The 17,640-nt window shown below is 42.9% G+C and overlaps 1 protein-coding gene across 3 annotated transcripts in view; it reads left to right on the plus strand.

Moving 5' to 3' along the window:
• ano6 (anoctamin 6) overlaps positions 1–17,640 on the plus strand; it is a 146,127-nt gene that overhangs the window by 36,119 nt on the left and 92,368 nt on the right. For 2 of the 3 annotated variants that reach the window (XM_043708688.2, XM_043708689.2), the window contains exons 2-3: positions 15,492–15,574; positions 16,514–16,561. In XM_043708688.2, the coding sequence (XP_043564623.2) occupies positions 15,492–15,574; positions 16,514–16,561 (131 nt within the window). The remainder of the gene's footprint in view (positions 1–15,491; positions 15,575–16,513; positions 16,562–17,640) is intronic. The other variant, XM_043708690.2, reaches the window with a different exon arrangement.

Raw genomic sequence — 17,640 nt, forward strand, 5'->3', positions numbered from 1 at the left:
AATTAACAGCATTTAAAAGGCATTCGGACAAAGACGTGGATAGGAAAGGATTAGAAGAATATGGGCCAGGTGCGGGGAATGGGGTTAGCGTTGATGGGCATTTTATAGAACATAGAACATAGAAGAATACAGCGCAGTACAGGCCCTTTGGCCCTCGATGTTGCGTCGATAGAAGCCCACCTAACCTACACTAGCCCACTATCCTCCATATGTCTATCCAATGCCTGTTAAATGCCCATAAAGAGGGAGAGTCCACCACTGCTACTGGCAGGGCATTCCATGAACGCACGACTCGCTGAGTAAAGAATCTATCCCTAACATCTGTCCTATACCTACCACCCCTTGGTTGGCATGGACCAGTTTGGGTTGAAGGGCCTGTCTCTGTGCTGTAGGACTATGAGTTGATGGTCGGGTTTACGAGCTGGGGTAGATGGGACAAAATGTCTGAGAGTTGGCACTCGGTCTTTGTGATGTAGAGGTCAGCACGGCAGACGGGAACAGCACAATCAAAAAACTGTGAAGCCTGGATTATTGTCGTCCTTTTTAATTTATTCATGAAATGCGGGTGTCACTGAGAAGGCCAGTATTTGTTGTCAATCCCAAAAAAGGTGTTAAAACATAGTCAGCGGGAGTGTACACCCACAGTGCTGTTATTAATAAAAATCCAGGATGCTATCGACTTGAGGATCATGTCTAATAATTTCTGTTATTACACACTTCTGATTCAGGTGGGACTACGGTCTGGGCCTCCTGTTTCAGAGGTAGAATCACTATCACTATTCCACAAGAGCCCTTTGCTATCAATCTGTGTAATTATTTATGAGAAATGAACATCACTGGCACAGCAAATATTTGTTGCTTATTCCTAATTGATCTTGAGAAAATATAGCTGAGCTGCTCTCGTGAATTACAGTGAAACCATCTGTTGTGGGTAAGCCCACAGTGCTGTTTGCAAGGACGTTCCTGGGCCTTTGACCCAGTTGCAGTGAGCTCACTGCAAGGAGTTTTTTTTTGGGGATGGCGGGTGGCTTAGTGGGAAATCTTTCCAGGGCTGATGTCCCACATCACCCTTAACCTTTGGGCTGGTAGAGCTTGCCTGAAGACCCTTGCTGTGTTGCTGCAGTGCATCTTTTAAATGTGACATACTGTCGCTACTGTGCATTGTGCTGGAGTGTTTATGCTTGGTGCTGTTTGTAGTATTTTTCTTTCATTGGTTACTATGCATCTAGTTATTATTGTATTATTAACAGAGATAATATGTAGAAATTTGATAGCAATATCACTGGAAATGTAAAATATGTAGGCAAGCTCAGTATCATCTTCAGTGGCAGTTTTGCAGTACTGACTTTGTAACTTCAATTATGTCATCTCATATTTGATAAATACATTTGGAAAATTATGTTAGCAAATGCCCAGTGTTGTCAGTAATTAGGAACTGCACTACACCAGCTTTCATATTAGCAGACACACAATTTATGAATGTAGTCGGGGTCTGTATATGGGGTCACCTCGAGGAGAGATATTCAGAAATTTAACAATATACAAAGTAAGAGATAATAAAATCTAAGATCCGATATAGGCCATACAGCCACCGAGTCTGCTGTGCCATTTAATGAAATAATGATGGATCTGATAATCTTCAACTCCACTTTTCTGCCTTTTTTCCCTGTAACCCTTGATCCCTTCCTGATTTACAATCTATCTCTGCTTTGAGTATACTTAATGACCCAGCCTCTATAGCTCTTTGTGAAAAATAATTACACTGATTCATTACACTATGAGAGAAGAAATTTGTACTAATCTCTGTCTCAAATGTGCAACTAATTCTGAGATTGTGTCCTCTTATCGGAGATTCTCCAACAAGTGGAGACAGCCTTTATGCATCTACCCTGTCAAGTCCCCTCAGAATCTTGGAGATCACAACGGGTCAGACAACACCCATGGAGAGAGAGCAAGCTAACTTTTTGAATCTAGATGACTCTTCATCAGAGCTGAAGGATCATCTAGAGTTGAAATGTTAGCTTACTCTCTCTCCATGGGTGCTGCACTCCAGCATTCGTTGTTTTCAGTACAGATTCCAGCATCTGCTGTAACTTGCTCCCCTAAGAATCTTGTATGTTTCCAAAATGTCACCTCTCTTTCTTCTAAACTCCATTGTGTACAGGCGTAACCTAATCCTCCTGAAATAACTCTGCCACACCTGGGATCAGCCTTGTGAACCTTCTCTGGACTGCCTCCAATGCCGGGATATCTTGCCTTAGATAAGGGACCAGAACTGTTCAAAATATTCAGGTTACCTTGTGAACAGTCAGGACCGAGTACGTAAGCTTTCAGAATTACACAATCAGAACTGACAGTGCAAGGGCTAATCCTTACGTTTCATTAAGTAGTCAATCAACTCATTAGATCTACGTCTCTACAATTCACAGTATAGTCCTTGAATTATCAATTAATCTAATTGTGTGGGAAGTGAATTTAAGGTTTGCAATTTACACTAATATAAAAGTATGTCTGATCACAGGCTGCTGGAACTGACAAATACCAACCCATAATAAAAGAAAGATACTGTGGATGCTGGAAATCTGAAATAAAAAGACAATGCTAGAGAAACTCAGCAGGATCTGACAGCATCTTTGGAGAGAGAAACAGAGTGAATGTTTTAGGTCTGATATGGCTCTTTAGAAAAGTCAAATCAAACTCAAAAATCAAGATAGATCTAAAAACATCAACTTCGACAAAGAAGTTGCCATACTTTTTTAACCTGCAGTTCTAAATGCCAGACTTTGCCTGTAACACCCAAACAACCAAAAATGGGAAGTTGTTTATTTAGCACAACTTTACGTTTTCTGTAATATATTTATAAATTCCCTCAGTTTATCAGATTAATTTAACAGAGTAACAATTCCCTCAGCACCACACATGGTTAGAAGCTTCCATCTTATTGATATTGATAATTAAATGGTTTCTGTAATGGGATCTGCATCATGATGCCTGGATAGCAAGATGAAAATCTACCTCAGTGAGCTAAAGACAGATTGCTGCACGCTTTTATCAAAAGGATAATCTTCCCTTGGGCTTGCTTAGTTTTAGACCAATGCAAGAGCAAACCTGAACGGACAAATCAACTGTTAATTTTGTGTTTATATGAAAGCAATAATCTATCATCTATGTTGAAGCCTGACAATCCATTGTGGAAAACTATTGGCTGTAGTACAAAAAAGTACTTTTAGTTCTAACTTCAATCACATCTGAGCTGGATTCAATCTACTTCATGTTTATTAGTGATTAACATACATCCTACTTTCACCCAGTATTATGAGGAAGTTGTAACATTTTCTGTCCCAACATGTCATCCTTTCTGCACTGCCTCCCAATTCCATGTTTTTCCCACTTGCGATGTTCCGTGGATGTGATGAGCATTATTTATACTCCCTGTTTCACTAGCAGCTCACCACAGCACCAGTTTTATGCCTTTAAAATCCATCGTGTGTCCACTGAGATCACAAACATGCTTGAAAATACTTTGCTGAAAAGCATCAAGATGAATTCTTCACATATTAGTGCAAAACAAACTCAAAGCAAAAACAGAAATTGCTGGAGAAACTCAGCAAGTCGGGCAGGATCTGTAAAGAGAGAAAGCACAGTTAACTTTTGAGTCCTGTGACCCTTCTTCAAAGCAAACCCATGCAAGCAAATCGGGTCCCCTGCATTTTTGCCTTACCACTAGGCCTTCCTCCCACGCCTAAAACCCATTTACTTCTATTTATTTTGCTGCTGTTCTTTAATATTTCTTTCTCATAAGCTAGAGAGGGTTCAGAAGAGATTTACCAGGATGTTGCTGAGTATGGAAGGTTTGAGTTATAAAAAAAGGCTGGATGGCTGGGACTTCTTTCATTGAAGCCTAGGAGGTTCGGAGGTAGCCTTATAGAAATTTATAATATCATGAGGGGCATCGATTGTGTTAATGGGAGGTGTATTTACCCTAGGGTGGGAGATTTCAACACTAGGGGGCATATTTTTAAGGTGAGAGGAGAGAGATTTTAAAAAAAACATATGGGGCAATTTTTTTACGCAGAGGGTGGCTCACGTGTGGAATGAACGTCCTTAGGAAGTGTTGGATGTGGGTACGGTTACAACGTTTAAAAGACATTTAGATAAGTACATCAGTAGGAAAGGTTTGGAGGGATATGGGCCTGAAGTAGGCAGGTGGGACTGGTTTAGTTCGGGATTATGGTCAGCATGGACTGGTTGGACCGAAGGGTCTGTATGCGACTGTATGCACCCTTTAATTTGTTCTCTGTCTGTGTCAGGTTTAGAGTTATCTATGCAGCATTGTCTCAATCTCTCTCTAATAGTTACACCGAAAATGTTTCACCATTTGCCGAGAGCTTTTTAACTTGAGGTGTGTCCTTTCCTGAGAAGAAAGTCGATGGGATCTTTTAACTGTGATCTATCTGGAGTTGTGTGTCAGGACTGTGCAGAATCCAACACAGCCAACTCCGTGGGAAATACCTGGGAGTTTGGCAAATCTCTTGGACGGTTCCACTGTGTTTGGACCCTCTGAAAATAGCTGCGAAAGTCACTTCTGTGGAGCTGACAGTTATCCTGGAAAATTGAGAGGATTTAAACAAACCTCTTACAGAGCCCTCAATGATGTGGGCTGTGGCAGGAAAAATGGGAGAAGTCAAACAAGCGCTGTCTCAAAGTGAGGAAGCAACTCGTTGCATTTTCAAGCAGGATTCCAGGAATTAAACTGAGATTCTCACTTGGCAGCAGCAAGATGCCTATTAAAAAGGATTACTGCTTGCTAACGGCCTCATTGACTGAACACTTTGCCTCGTTAATATAGGGTCTCTTCCTGCCACCTCCCCTGAGAATGGGAATGTCAGAGTGGGCACCTGATAACTTCAGCTTGCTACTTGCTCCTCCCATGCACTATCCTGGAGAAAGTGAGGACTGCAGATGCTGGAGATTAGAGTCGAGAGTGTGCTGGAAAAACGCAGCAGGTCAGGCAGCATCTGAGGAGCAGGAGGATCGATGTTTCGGGCAAAAGCCCTTCATCAGGAATGAGGCTGGGAGCCTCTTGGGTGGAGAGACAAATGGGAAGGAGGTGGGGCTGGGGCTGGGGCTGGGGAAAAGCTAGCTGAGAGTGTGATAGGTGGATGGAGATGGGGATAAAGGTGATAGGTCGGAGAGGAGGGTGGAGTGGATAGGTGGGAAGGAAGATAGACAGGTAGGACAAGTCATGAGCTGGAAGGCAGAGGGCTGGGGTTGGGGTTGGAGTGGATGAGAGAAGACGTTGCATGCCACAGTAAGAGTGGTAAAGCATGACGCTGGGTGGGAGATGGTTGTAGTCAGCAGAAATGGTGAGAGTGTCAGTCTCGTGGAGAGAAACCCTCCATGAAACTTACCAAAACTGACCCTTAGTCAAAATAAGATGTGAGTCAGCTCCTTGTTTAATCCCTGGGTAACTGTTACCCTGACCCTTTCAACTCTCAATTGACCCTTTCCAACTAATTTCCATGCACTTCCACTGCCTGGGACCCAACAGCCTTGCAGCCAACCTGAATCTTGGATCTGAACCCCCTTCTCTCTCTGCTTGGCCTGACCACCCTATCATCTCTCCCCTGTCATCAGAATTGACAACTTCCTCCTCTGACATAACCTGAGCACACCATCATTTACCTGGTACTTTACTGACTGGGCACCTGGAACCCTACCCCCTTCACCTGGAACCCTACCCCCTTAACCAGCTGCTGCCCTCACCACACACTTAGCAACATACTTACCTTTCACAGGAGCTGTCAAAGTAGAGCTGGACGGTAAATTGCTGAATATAGCATTTATTGCTGTGGGAAAGGGAGCGCAGTTTGACTTTCCCCCGGTTCTCCCATATTACAAGGGAACTGGCGGATTTCGGGCGTGCTCCGTGTTTCTGAAAGAGTTGGGGTCAGGATTGTTTATCAGAAATGCCGAGGTCTGTCTTCAGGCAAGAAAAGTAGGAATGGAGTGGCAATCCCACAGTGAACCATCCAGGTATTCAAAATCTTTGAAAAATCCAGTTATCCACAAATCCATAATTCCTATCAGGCTGTCAAACACAAGCTCATTCGTGGTCCTTGTAAGTTAAGAATTTTATATATCTTAACATTGCAGTGTTGTTGCAAAATCTTACCAAAATGCAATGAAAAAGAACTGAGGACCGTGTACTGTTCTATAACCCAGTGTTTTGCAAATGTGGGTGGAATGTGCATCTGATTTCAATTATTGTCATTAGAAAGTCCCACGAGGTCTGCATTTTTTCTATAGCGAGCTTGGAATTATCCCAATAAAATAAATTTGGGGCCATTTTCTCAACACCCCTGCAGTTAAACACCGTCCTGTGCAAACAAACTGGAAATCAGAGGATTAATATTTGAAGCTCCCTTCCCCCTCCAAAGAGTTTATCCTTAACAAAGTTAGTTACATTGCTCTGGAAATAATCAACCACTTGTGTTAAATAGTTCTGAAATTCCAATGGCCAACTTCAGCTGTCTTGCCACCTTAGCTGTACAGAACTGGAAAAAGACAGGTTCAAGTTGTATTTTCGACCCTCAGTGCATCGCCCAAATCATTTTTCTTTGCCAAACCCACAGCAACAATGAGATATTGGCTCAGAATTTGGAGTTGGCAGCAATTTGCTTGCTGTTCTCTGTGGACGTTTTGTAGCCTTTGCTTTGGTGTTGTTTGGGTAATGAGAAACCTGTTTCTGCGTGGCCGTCTTTACAGGGTCGCTGGGAGCTCTGAGCAAGACAGGCAATCTAAAGAACATAGCCCTCCCCCAAATGCCATGTACACTTGCTTTATTCTTTCACTAGGAGGTGGATGTTGCTTAGCTCTGTCACATTTATTGCCCTTCTGCTGGCTGTGGTGAGTAATCCATCCGACAGTGCGGTCTGGAAGTGAGTTCCAGGATTTTCACCAAGAAGCTCAGAATTGTTACGGAGCAGAATGAGGCTATTCGGCCCATTGTGCCTGTGCCAGCTCTTCAAACGAGCTGCATTTTGATGCACAATGGTGAAGGAATGACAATACACGGTATAATGATGTATGGTTTGGACGTCAAATGTGCTGGTGTTTCACGAAAGCATGTGATAGAGTCATAGAGATGTACAGCACAGAAACAGACCCTTCGGTCCAACCCGTCCATGCTGCCCAACCCAATCTAGTCCCACCTGCCAGCACCTGGCCCATATCTCTCTAAACCCTTCCTATTCAATTACCCATCCAGATGCCTCTTAAATGTTGTAAGTGTATCAGTCTCCTCCACTTCCTCTGGCAGTTCATTCCATATCTGTACCACCCTCTGCGTGAAAAAGTTACATTGCTCTGGAAAGTTACATTCCTTTTTTTAAGCAATTGTACTACCATTTTTTAATCAACAAAATTCTTACATAAAACAGACACGTTTGGATCGTTGTCTGTTAGGGAGTGCTCCAGAGAAGGTCTCAAGAGCAGTCAGGGGTCCTGTATGGAGTTGATTCTGATGTTTGATTCCCATCTCCTTGCGGTGAGAGGATGGAGTTAGCTGACATGGAAGTTGCCGAAGTGTTTACTGGGTGGAAGGGAAGCACTGCTGATTTTTGTAAGCCCACAAGCAGTGCTATAAAGGCCCTTACCTTTGCCGAGAGTTGTCATTGCCTCCCTTTAGCCGCCAGATTTCCTGAGGTCTGGAAGACCAGGCTGACCATGGTCAGATCTGTAACAGCAATCAAATGTGAAGCTCCGAATCCATAATTGAACGGCCCACTGGGCTACTGAGAGCTGATTTAAGTACTGATCTCTGCACCAGCTCTGTTAAACATGGATGTGGAATTATAGAATCCCTACAGTGTGGAAACAGGCCCTTCGGCCCAACAAGTCCATACCGACCCTCTGAAGAGTAACCCACCCAGACCCATTCCCCTTCCCCTATGTTTATCCCTGACTACTGCACTTAACCTACATATCCCTGAACATTATGGGCAAATCACCCTAATCTGCACATCTTTGGACTGTGGGAGGAAACTGGAGCACCTGGAGGAAACCCACGCAGACACGGGAAGAACATGCAAACTCCTCACAGACAGTCGTCTGAGGCTGGAATCGAACCCGTGTCCCTGGCGCTGTGAGGCAGCAGTGCTAACCACTGAGCCACTGTGCCGCCCCAAGCAGCTGTGGGAAGCTTGCATTTGTTCTTCTGATTTTTAACACTTTTACATCTTGCCCAACCTCCAAGAACATGAGGGATTAAAATGACATCCCTCCCTCCAGAGTCTAAAGTAGCAAGAGAGAGTTAATATGTTTAATTTTTAAAAATCATGCCTAAGAAACAGAGTCAAAGAAAGAAGAGATTAAAAAGTTGTTTGTTAATAGGCATGGTGCTTTTTAAGATTTGCAGTGCTATTAGAAGTTCACTTATGGTTGAAGGTAACAGTTTCTACTTTTTCTGGTTTGTTTACTGCAAATTCACACCTTTCATGTGTTTGAATGCTGACTGTCTCAGTGACATTTGAATTGATTTATTGTTTCAGTTCCGAGGCTTGCATTTCAAGTATTAATTTGTTGTCTTGCAATCACTCTTGGTTACGCCACAGCAAGAGTATTGTGTGCAGTTCTGGAATCCATTGTAGGAGGGATGTGATAGGACTGGAGAGAGTGCGGAGGAGAGTTACCAGGATGTTGCCTGAGCTGGAGTGTTTCAGTGATGGAGAGGTTGGACAGATTGCGGCTGTTTTCCTTAGAGCTATGGCATCTTGGGGGAAACATGATTGTGTTGTTTAAAATTATGAGGGACATAGATACGATAGCCAGAAAGAAGGGATCAGTGACCAAAGCAAGAGGCAGGAGGGTTAGAACATAAAACATAGAACATTACAGCACAGTACAGGCCCTTCGGCCCTCGATGTTGCGCCAACCTGTGAAACCAATCTGAAGCTCATTTAACCTACACTAACCTTCCATTCTCATCCATATGTCCATCCAATGACCATTTAAATGGCCTTTAAAGTCTCCTCATTTCCCCTCCCCCACCTTACCCCAGTTCCAACCTTCCAGCTCAGCACTATCCTCATGACCTGTCCTACCTGCCAATCTTCCTTCCCTCCTATCTACTCCACCATCCTCTCTGACCTATCACCTCCAACCCCACCCCATTCACCTATTGTACTCTTTGCTACCTTCTCCCCAGCCCCAGCCCCCCATTTAACTCTCCACCCTGAGGCTCCCTGCCTCCATTCCTGATGAAGGGCTTTTGTCTGAAATGTTAATTTTCCTGCTCCTCGGATGCTGCCTGACCTGCTGTGCTTTTCCAGCACCACTCTAATCTAAACTTAAAGTTGACAAGTCTACAACTGTTGCAGGCAGTGTGTTCCACACCCCTGCTATTCTCTGAGTAAAGAAACTACCTCTGACATCTGTCCTATATCTATCACCCCTCAATTTAAAGCTATGACCCCTTGTGCTAGCCATCACCATCCAAGGAAAAAGGCTCTCACTGTCCACCCTGTCGAACCCTCTGATTATCTTATATGTCTCAATTAGGTCACTTATCAACCTTCTTTTCTCTTAAGGGGATGTGGGGAAAAACTTCTTCATCCAGAGGTGTGGTGGGAATGTGGAGCTCTCTGTCAGTAAGGGTGGGACAGGCAGAAACCCTCAGCACATTGAATTAGTATTTAGATATACATTTGCAATACCAAGGCCCACACAAGGCTATGGACCAAGTGCCGGTAAATAGGTTTAGAAGGTTTGATTGTTTTTAACCAGCATGAATGCAATGGGCAGAATGACCTTTTTCCATGTTGTCGATCTCTATGACACACTCTTTCTATGAGCATTTCCAGTATTTTTGTATCAGATTACCATTGTTTTTATTTCACCATAAGAAACATAGACACTCCCTCTACAGGGTAATCCCAAAGTGTCAACTTCACATTTTATAATTTGCCACAGTAAATCTGTTTTGAAAAATATGGGGCCATTTACAGTGATGCTTACTGGTCATCGTGACGCAAATTTAAAATAGAATTGTGTAATATTGTTGTGGGGAAAAAGACTTTTTCTTGTTAGTTGTAGATTGCAGTGCTTAAACAAAATTCCTGCTGCCTCCAGTCCACATCTGTACATATGAATCCTGGTGAACATACAGTAATAGCTAGCTTACCCTAGAGTAGGAATTACTTCGACCAATGTAACTAAACGCTATAATTTTTAAACCACATTAACAAAGATTTAACCATAATTTGCGCAAGTTTGGTTTGTTCTTTTGATATTCTGGAATTTGGTTTATAGGGATTTGTCTTGTCACCTGCAAAAGCCCTCAAACCATTAATATAGGAGACTCACACATGAGTCCAATACTGGACATGCATTCCTGTTACATTAAGAACCACTGAATTGTTGTCAGAAATATGTCTGCCTCCAATAGGCTAACTTCAGAACTGCCAGTGTTCCTATAGTTCCTCACAAACTTCTCTTACAATTTTACGTTATAGAAAAGATGTGAATGCGTTGGAGAGAATGCAGAAGCGATTTACAAGAATGGTTTCAGAATGAGAAATATCAGTTACGAGGATAGATAGAAGAAGTGTGGGCTGTTCTCATTGGAGAGAAGAAGGCTTGGAGGAAATTTAATATAGATTTTCAAAATCATGAGCAGTCTGGATAGAGTAAATAGTGAGTTGTTCATGCTCATAAAGGAAAAGAATGAGAGGGCACAGATTTGGAACAGTATGCAGACAAAGTAAGGGTGGTTTGAGGGAAAACTTTTATCACATGGCAAGTAGTTAGGGTGTGGAAAATACTGCCTGGAAATGTGGTGGAAGCAGATTCAAGAGGGGCATTGGATGATTATTTGGATATGAACAGTGTGCTGGGATATGAGGAAAAGGCAGGAGATTGGCACTCGGTAATAGAACCAGTGCAGGCCACCAGCATCCACATCCAGAGGATCATTAGCCGCCATTTCTGCCACTTGCAGTGAGATGCCACCACCAGACACATATTCCCCTCCCCTCCCTTGTCAACCTTCCACAGGGACAGTTCCCTCGGAGACATCTGGTCCACTCTTCCTTCTTCCCAAACTCCCCCCACCCCCTCCCCACAGCCTCACGGCATACCCTGCATCTGCAGATGGTGTAACACTTGTACAGTTACTTCCTCCCTCCTCAGTATCTCTGGGGCCAAACACACATTCCAGCTGAAGCAGCACTTGACCTGCACTTCTCACAATCTACTCTACTACATTTGCCGCTCACAATGTGGTCTCCTGAACATTGGGGAAATAAAGCATAGACTGGGGGACCGCTTCATAGAACATCTACGTTCTGTCAGCAAAAAAGACTGAGCTTCCAGTTTCCTGCCACTTTAACACCCCACTCTGTTCCCTGGCCAACATCTCTGTCTCAGGTTTCCTGCAGTGCTCCAGCAAAGCCCAGTGCCAACTGGAGAAACAGCACCTCGTTTTCCAGCTGGGGACCCTGCAGCCCTCCAGACTCAATATGGACTTCAATAACTTCAGGGCTTGAGCTCTCCCATGTCCTTTCCCCAACCCCCATACACCAGGCCTTATCACATGGTTTGCTGTTACACACCACCCATTTGTTGGCCACAAACAATCCCCATTAACAGCTATTCACCCTCCCAGCCAGATCATTACCCACTCCACTGTCTGTCCAACTGTTCTTCTCTCTCTTTGGGCTCTATCCCCACCTATCATTTACTTCTCCCCCTCCCCCTTTGTCTTCAGCATAAAAATCAATATTTTCCTAGCTACCACCAATTTTGAGGAAGGGTCACCGGACCTGAAACGTTAACTTTGATTTCTTTCCACTGGTGCTGCCAGACCTGCTGAGCTTTTCCAGCAATTTCTGTTTTTGTTCCCCAGAACATTCCCTGGGTCTCAGGATGAACAGTCCAGCGATAATACCACTATGATATCACCTCCCCCTAACTACTCTCGCCCCCCACCTCTTGCTCCTGAAGTTTCACCACAGAATGCTTCCCTCCAATCTGTAAAGTACTTTTCCATTACTGGCCTCTCTATCTGTTAGCCACTTCCCTTTAATCCTGTGGGATTCAGTATCGCTAATGGGTTTATGATGTGGCATTTTATCGAGTGTTTTTTTGAATGTCTATACTCACTGGCTCCACCTTGTCAAGCTTTGTTGCCATTCATTGTAAAATTCAGTAAAATTTGTCAGGCACTTGAAACCACATCGATAAAGCAGAATCTGATTAATTCTTCATGAGAACAGTTCCCCTGAAAGATCATCGATCAGAAGTAATGGCTCTTTTTCCCTCTCTACAAATGCTTCCAAACCTACTGTATGTTCTGATCTTTTAGACTTGTAAACAAAGCACGGATAGTAATTTGCTTTCGTGTTACTCATTAATTAACCATCGCCATAACCATTTTTGTCACAGTTCAGTTTTGGTATTCCTTTTATTGGTTATATACTTTAAAATGACCATTTAAAACCTCCTCAAAATTTCTGTTTTTGCAAAGACCGTGTAACTAAACAGCAGTGTGTTGAAATGGAGTTGAGGGATAATGGTTGGTCTTTTCATAAGAGTATTAGATATAGGAGAAGAATTCAGGCCATTCAGCCCAACAAATCTGCTCCACCATTCAATTGTGGCTGATATATTTTTCAAGTCGTGAGTGTGGTGCTGGAAAAGCACAGCAGGTCAGGCAGCAGGTTTCAGGCAAAAGTCCTTCATTGACTTTCCTGCGCCTCGGATGCTGTCTGACCTGCTGTGCTTTTCCAGCACCACACTCTTGACTCTAATCTCCAGCATCTGCAGTCCTCACTTTTGCCTCGTTGATATGTTTTTCAACCCCATTCTCCTGCCTTCTCCCCATAACCCTTGATCCCCTTACTGATCATGAACCTATATATCTCCTTCTTAAATATAGTCAATGACTTGGCCTCCACAACGTTCTGCTGTAATGAATTCCACAGATTAGCCACACTCTGGCTGATGGCATTCATCCATATCTCAGCTCTAAAGGGTTGTCCCTTCAATCTGTGGGTGTGCCATTAGGGCCTAGTTTCTCCTGTTAGTGGAAATATCCTCTCCATATCCACGATATCCAGGCCAATCAGTATTCTGTACATTTCAATCAGATCCCCCCTCATCCTTCTAAACTCCAATAAACCAAAGTCCTCAACTTTCTTCATATGACGAGCCCTTCATCCTTGGGATCATACTTGTACCCCTCCTTTGGACTCCCTTCAAATACCAGCACATCCTTCCTTTGATACAGAGCCCAAAACTGTCCTCAATATTCCAAATGTGGTCTGACCAGAGACTTGTACAGCCTTAGCAGTACATCCCTATCTTTGTATTCTAGACCTCTCAAAATTAGTGGTAACATTGAATTTGCCTTCCTAACTGCCTTCCCAAACTGCATGTTAATACAATACAATACAATACAGCACAGGAACAGGCCCTTCCGCCCACCAAGCATGAGCCAATTACTAATCCATATTTAGACTTGTTACTTATTGTCCATGTGCAGTTTCTTTCACTCTGTTCACCTCCTGTACATGTGTCTATTAAGATATGTATTAAACGTTGCTAACATGCCTGTTTCCCAAACCTCCACTGGCAGTGTGTTCCAGACATCCACCATCTTCTGTGTGAAAAAAGTTCCCTCTCCAACCTTGAACCTGTGCCCTCTTGTAGTTGACCTTCCCACCCTGGGAAAAAGCCTCTGGCTATCCATCCTAACTTTGCCTTTCATAATTTTGTAGACCACTATCAGGTCACCCCTCAGCCTCCGTCTTTCCAGTGAAAACTGTCTGAGTTTATTCAACCTCTCCTCATCACTAAAACCCTCCAGACCAGACAACATCCTGGCAAACCTTCTCTGTAACCTCTCCAAAACATCCACATCCTTCTGCCAGAGTGGCAACCAGAACAATGTTCCAAATGTGGCTGAAATAAAGTTTTGTACAACTATGACATAATTTGCCAACTTTTATATTCAATGTCCTGGCTAAAGAAGACAAGCATGCTGAATGCCTTCTTGACCACCTTATCCACCTCTGTTACCTCTGTCAGCAATCTGTGGCCCTGTACACCCAGATCCCTCTGTATGTCAGTGTTCTTAAGGGTTCAGCCATTTATTGTGTAATTCGCATTTTAATTTGATCTTTCAAAATGTATCACCTCACATTTGTCTGGATGAAACTTCAACTGCCATTTCTCTGTCTATATCCTGCTTTATCCTTTGACAGCCCTCCTCACCATCTGCAACTCTACCAATTCTGGTTTTATCCACAAACTTCCTAATCAGACCATATACATTTTCTTCCAGGTCATTTATGTATATTACAAACAACTGATATCTGATCCCTGCGAACACCACTAGTTGCTCTGAACCCAGGCACCAGGCAGGCAACACAGTCTTCTGGGAAGCTCAATCCTGGCCACAGTGAACATTGTGCATTGCCGTGACAGTAGCATTCCTGATTATAACTACATTTCTCTTTACTCCCCCCTTTTGCATGGCTCACTGTACCATGGTGTGATGGTCAGTTTGCTCATCCTCCCTACAGCCCCCACTCTCATCCACACGGGGAGCAAGAATCTCAAGCCTGTTAGACAAGCTCAAGGGGTGAGGCTCCTTCAGTACTACCTCCTGGATCCTCCTATATATGTCATTCATAGTCGCATTCTCCTATCGTTGAGTACTGACCAAATTTGGGGTAGCTAATCTAAGGGGTGTGACTGCCTCCTGAAACACACCATCCAGGTAACTCATAGTTCGCTCCCTGATGTGTCGTAGTGTTCAAAACTCAGACTGCAGCTTATCAACTCTGAGCTTGAGTTCCTGAAGCAACCAACACTTGCTCCAGATATGGTCACTCTGAACTACAATGGGGTCCACCAGCTTCCACATCATGCAATTACAGCACATCACCTGCACTGGCACCTCTACTTTAATTACTTGATTGTTGATTTGATTTTTGAAAATTTTGGATTGGTCTATTAGTTTGAAGCCAGTAAAGTTCCCCTACTTATCTTCAATCTGAAAGTAACCTATGAAAATGGTCAAATCAATAGCAATAAGCAACCAATGACCTTGTGATTTACCTGCAATGTCATTCTTTTGGGCTAGGTCCCTGATTCTGGGCTTTAAAAAAAACTTTGAGCCAAAAAATGTAAGCAAAAAGCACCTCTTCCCTTGTGCACCAAATTCCCTGAACTGTATACTCCCTCAGGCTTGTTTCACTCTGGACGTGATCTCTCCTTCCGGACAGTTTGAAGCTTACTGAACATTGTTCACACCATTATTTGTATCGATTATACATGAGCTTGTAGTTTCAAATACTTCTTATCCCTAAGTGACTGCATACGTTGAATAATTATGAAATTTTGTTGATTCCCAGCATGGTAAGGTAGACTAACTATCAGTAGAATTGAGTACTTCATTAATATGTTGCCTGTGTTTTATTCATTAGGAGATGAGGAGCTTTTTGAACAATCCTACATCCCCAACTATGGAACAATACCAGGAGAGCAAGAGCATCTGCCAACTGAGTTGGTAAGTAAGCTCAGAGTCTGCTAGTAAAGTGAAGATGACTGATCAAGCCCTTATATTCGACTCCAGTGTTTTATTGAAGATTTACATGAAGAGTAGCACTGGTACATTTAACAAAACTGTACATTTTAAAATAATGTGCAGGTATCTTAATCATTCTGGTTTTGATTGCTTCTTTTTAAAATTGTGTTTCAGTATGTGCTCCTGGTAAATATGAGGAGCTCCCCAACATCAGTCCTTAACTGATAAATGGAAAACCTCAGAAAGAAACCAGTGTAACCCTGCATAATAGCAAGCAGATCTGTTTTCATTTTATTACAGGATGTAATATCAGCGCAGATTGTAACTTAACTTCTTTTATTTTTCAACCCAAAGAAGTTCCACTCTGCATCTATTGCAGGGACTAACTGTAGATGGATGCTACTGGATCTGGGTAAAAAGGATGATGTGAACATCCTGTACGTAATTTTCTACTTCCCACTTCTACTTCTCGAAGGATAGGTACTAATGTCATCTCCTAGCCTTGGCAGGCTTCCAACACCCATGGACTTGAGAAGATAAGCACAAATGTGAATCGTTAAAAACTGTACAATGCTAAAGAAATGGCGTATTTCCCTCCCAGAGCAGCAGTTTAAAACTTATTTTTTTAAAACTTCTGCAGTATTTAAAGACTCTTCGATGGCTACTTATGAATATCACCTGCAAAGAAAAAGATACTTCTTTTTCACTCTTGGGAATCCTTTACAGACTTAGAACAATATTAATCTTAAACTTAACCATAGACGATTGTAAGGGTGTTTTATAGAATCTATGTAAGACAAGAATCTACATGAATCAGCAGAATACGAACAGTACTCTTTAATAAATAATGCATAATTATGTTTTTAATAACGTTTTGATGTAATTGATTAATCCATGTAACCATTCCGATACCATTAACAGGGTCCATATAGAAAAGAGGCAACTTACTTATTTGGTCCAATGTCTGGGGTAAGATGGTACAACATGCATATAAATCATAAGGTGAAAGTATCTGGGGAATGGTGTCCTTGGTTGTACAGTAGATTACAAGATAAATCCATATATTCTGGTGCACAAAGCAGTTGCCAAACAACAGCAAGCACTGTGCTTACTGAGAATCCCCTCTGAGTTCAAAACAATCATTGCTGATCATTCAACTCAGTATCCTGTTCTTGCTCTCTCCTCATATTCCTAGATCCCTTTAGCCCTGAGAACTGTATCTAATTCCTTCTTGAAAACATCCAAGGTTTTGGCCTTAACCACTTTCTGGGGCAGAGAATTCCACAGCTCCATCACTCTCCAGGTGAAGAAATTTCTCCTCATTTCAGTCCTAAATGGCCTCCCCATATCCTGAGACTGTGGCTTCTAATATAGACTCCCTGGTCATTGGGACATCTTGTATTTACCCTGCCTAGATCCATGAACATTTTATCGGTTTCCATGAGATATGATTTCTGATTGCTAATTTCAGATGTTGTACCCAGAAACAAAACTATTGTTCCCAGCAACAATTCCGCATTCTGAAGAATTTGAGTAAAATAATTGAAGACAGAGTAGCAGACTTAATCACCCTCTACCTTTGACTCACCTGCTGCTCGGATGCTGCCTGACCTGCTGTGCTTTTCCAGTGTCACACTCTTGACTCTGATCTCCAGCGTCCGCAGACCTCACTTTCTCCCACCCTCGACCATTTGTTCACCCCAGGAAAATATCCTGGATCAGGATCAGCCTGACCACCAGGTGAGAGGGAAGATTTCTCTGTCATTATTTATTTGGTGAAATCTTCAACCCAAACATAAACAGTATTTCAAATATGTTTATTAACTTTATGATAATAAACTGCTGTGATCATAGAATTCCTACAGTGTGGACCCAGGCCCTTCGGCCCAACAAGTCCACACTGACCCTTCAAAGAGTAATCCACCCAGATCCATTCCCCTACTATCCTATATGCACCCCTGACTAATGCACCTAACCTACACATTTCCCGAACACTATGGGCAATTTGGCATGACCAATTTACCTAACCTGCACAGGACGCAGACACG

This window comes from Chiloscyllium plagiosum, unplaced genomic scaffold, assembly GCF_037043375.1.
Source record: "Chiloscyllium plagiosum isolate Xiang-an unplaced genomic scaffold, Cpla_swu_hap1 HiC_scaffold_19, whole genome shotgun sequence".
In the NCBI taxonomy this organism is placed as follows: Eukaryota; Metazoa; Chordata; class Chondrichthyes; order Orectolobiformes; family Hemiscylliidae; genus Chiloscyllium; species Chiloscyllium plagiosum.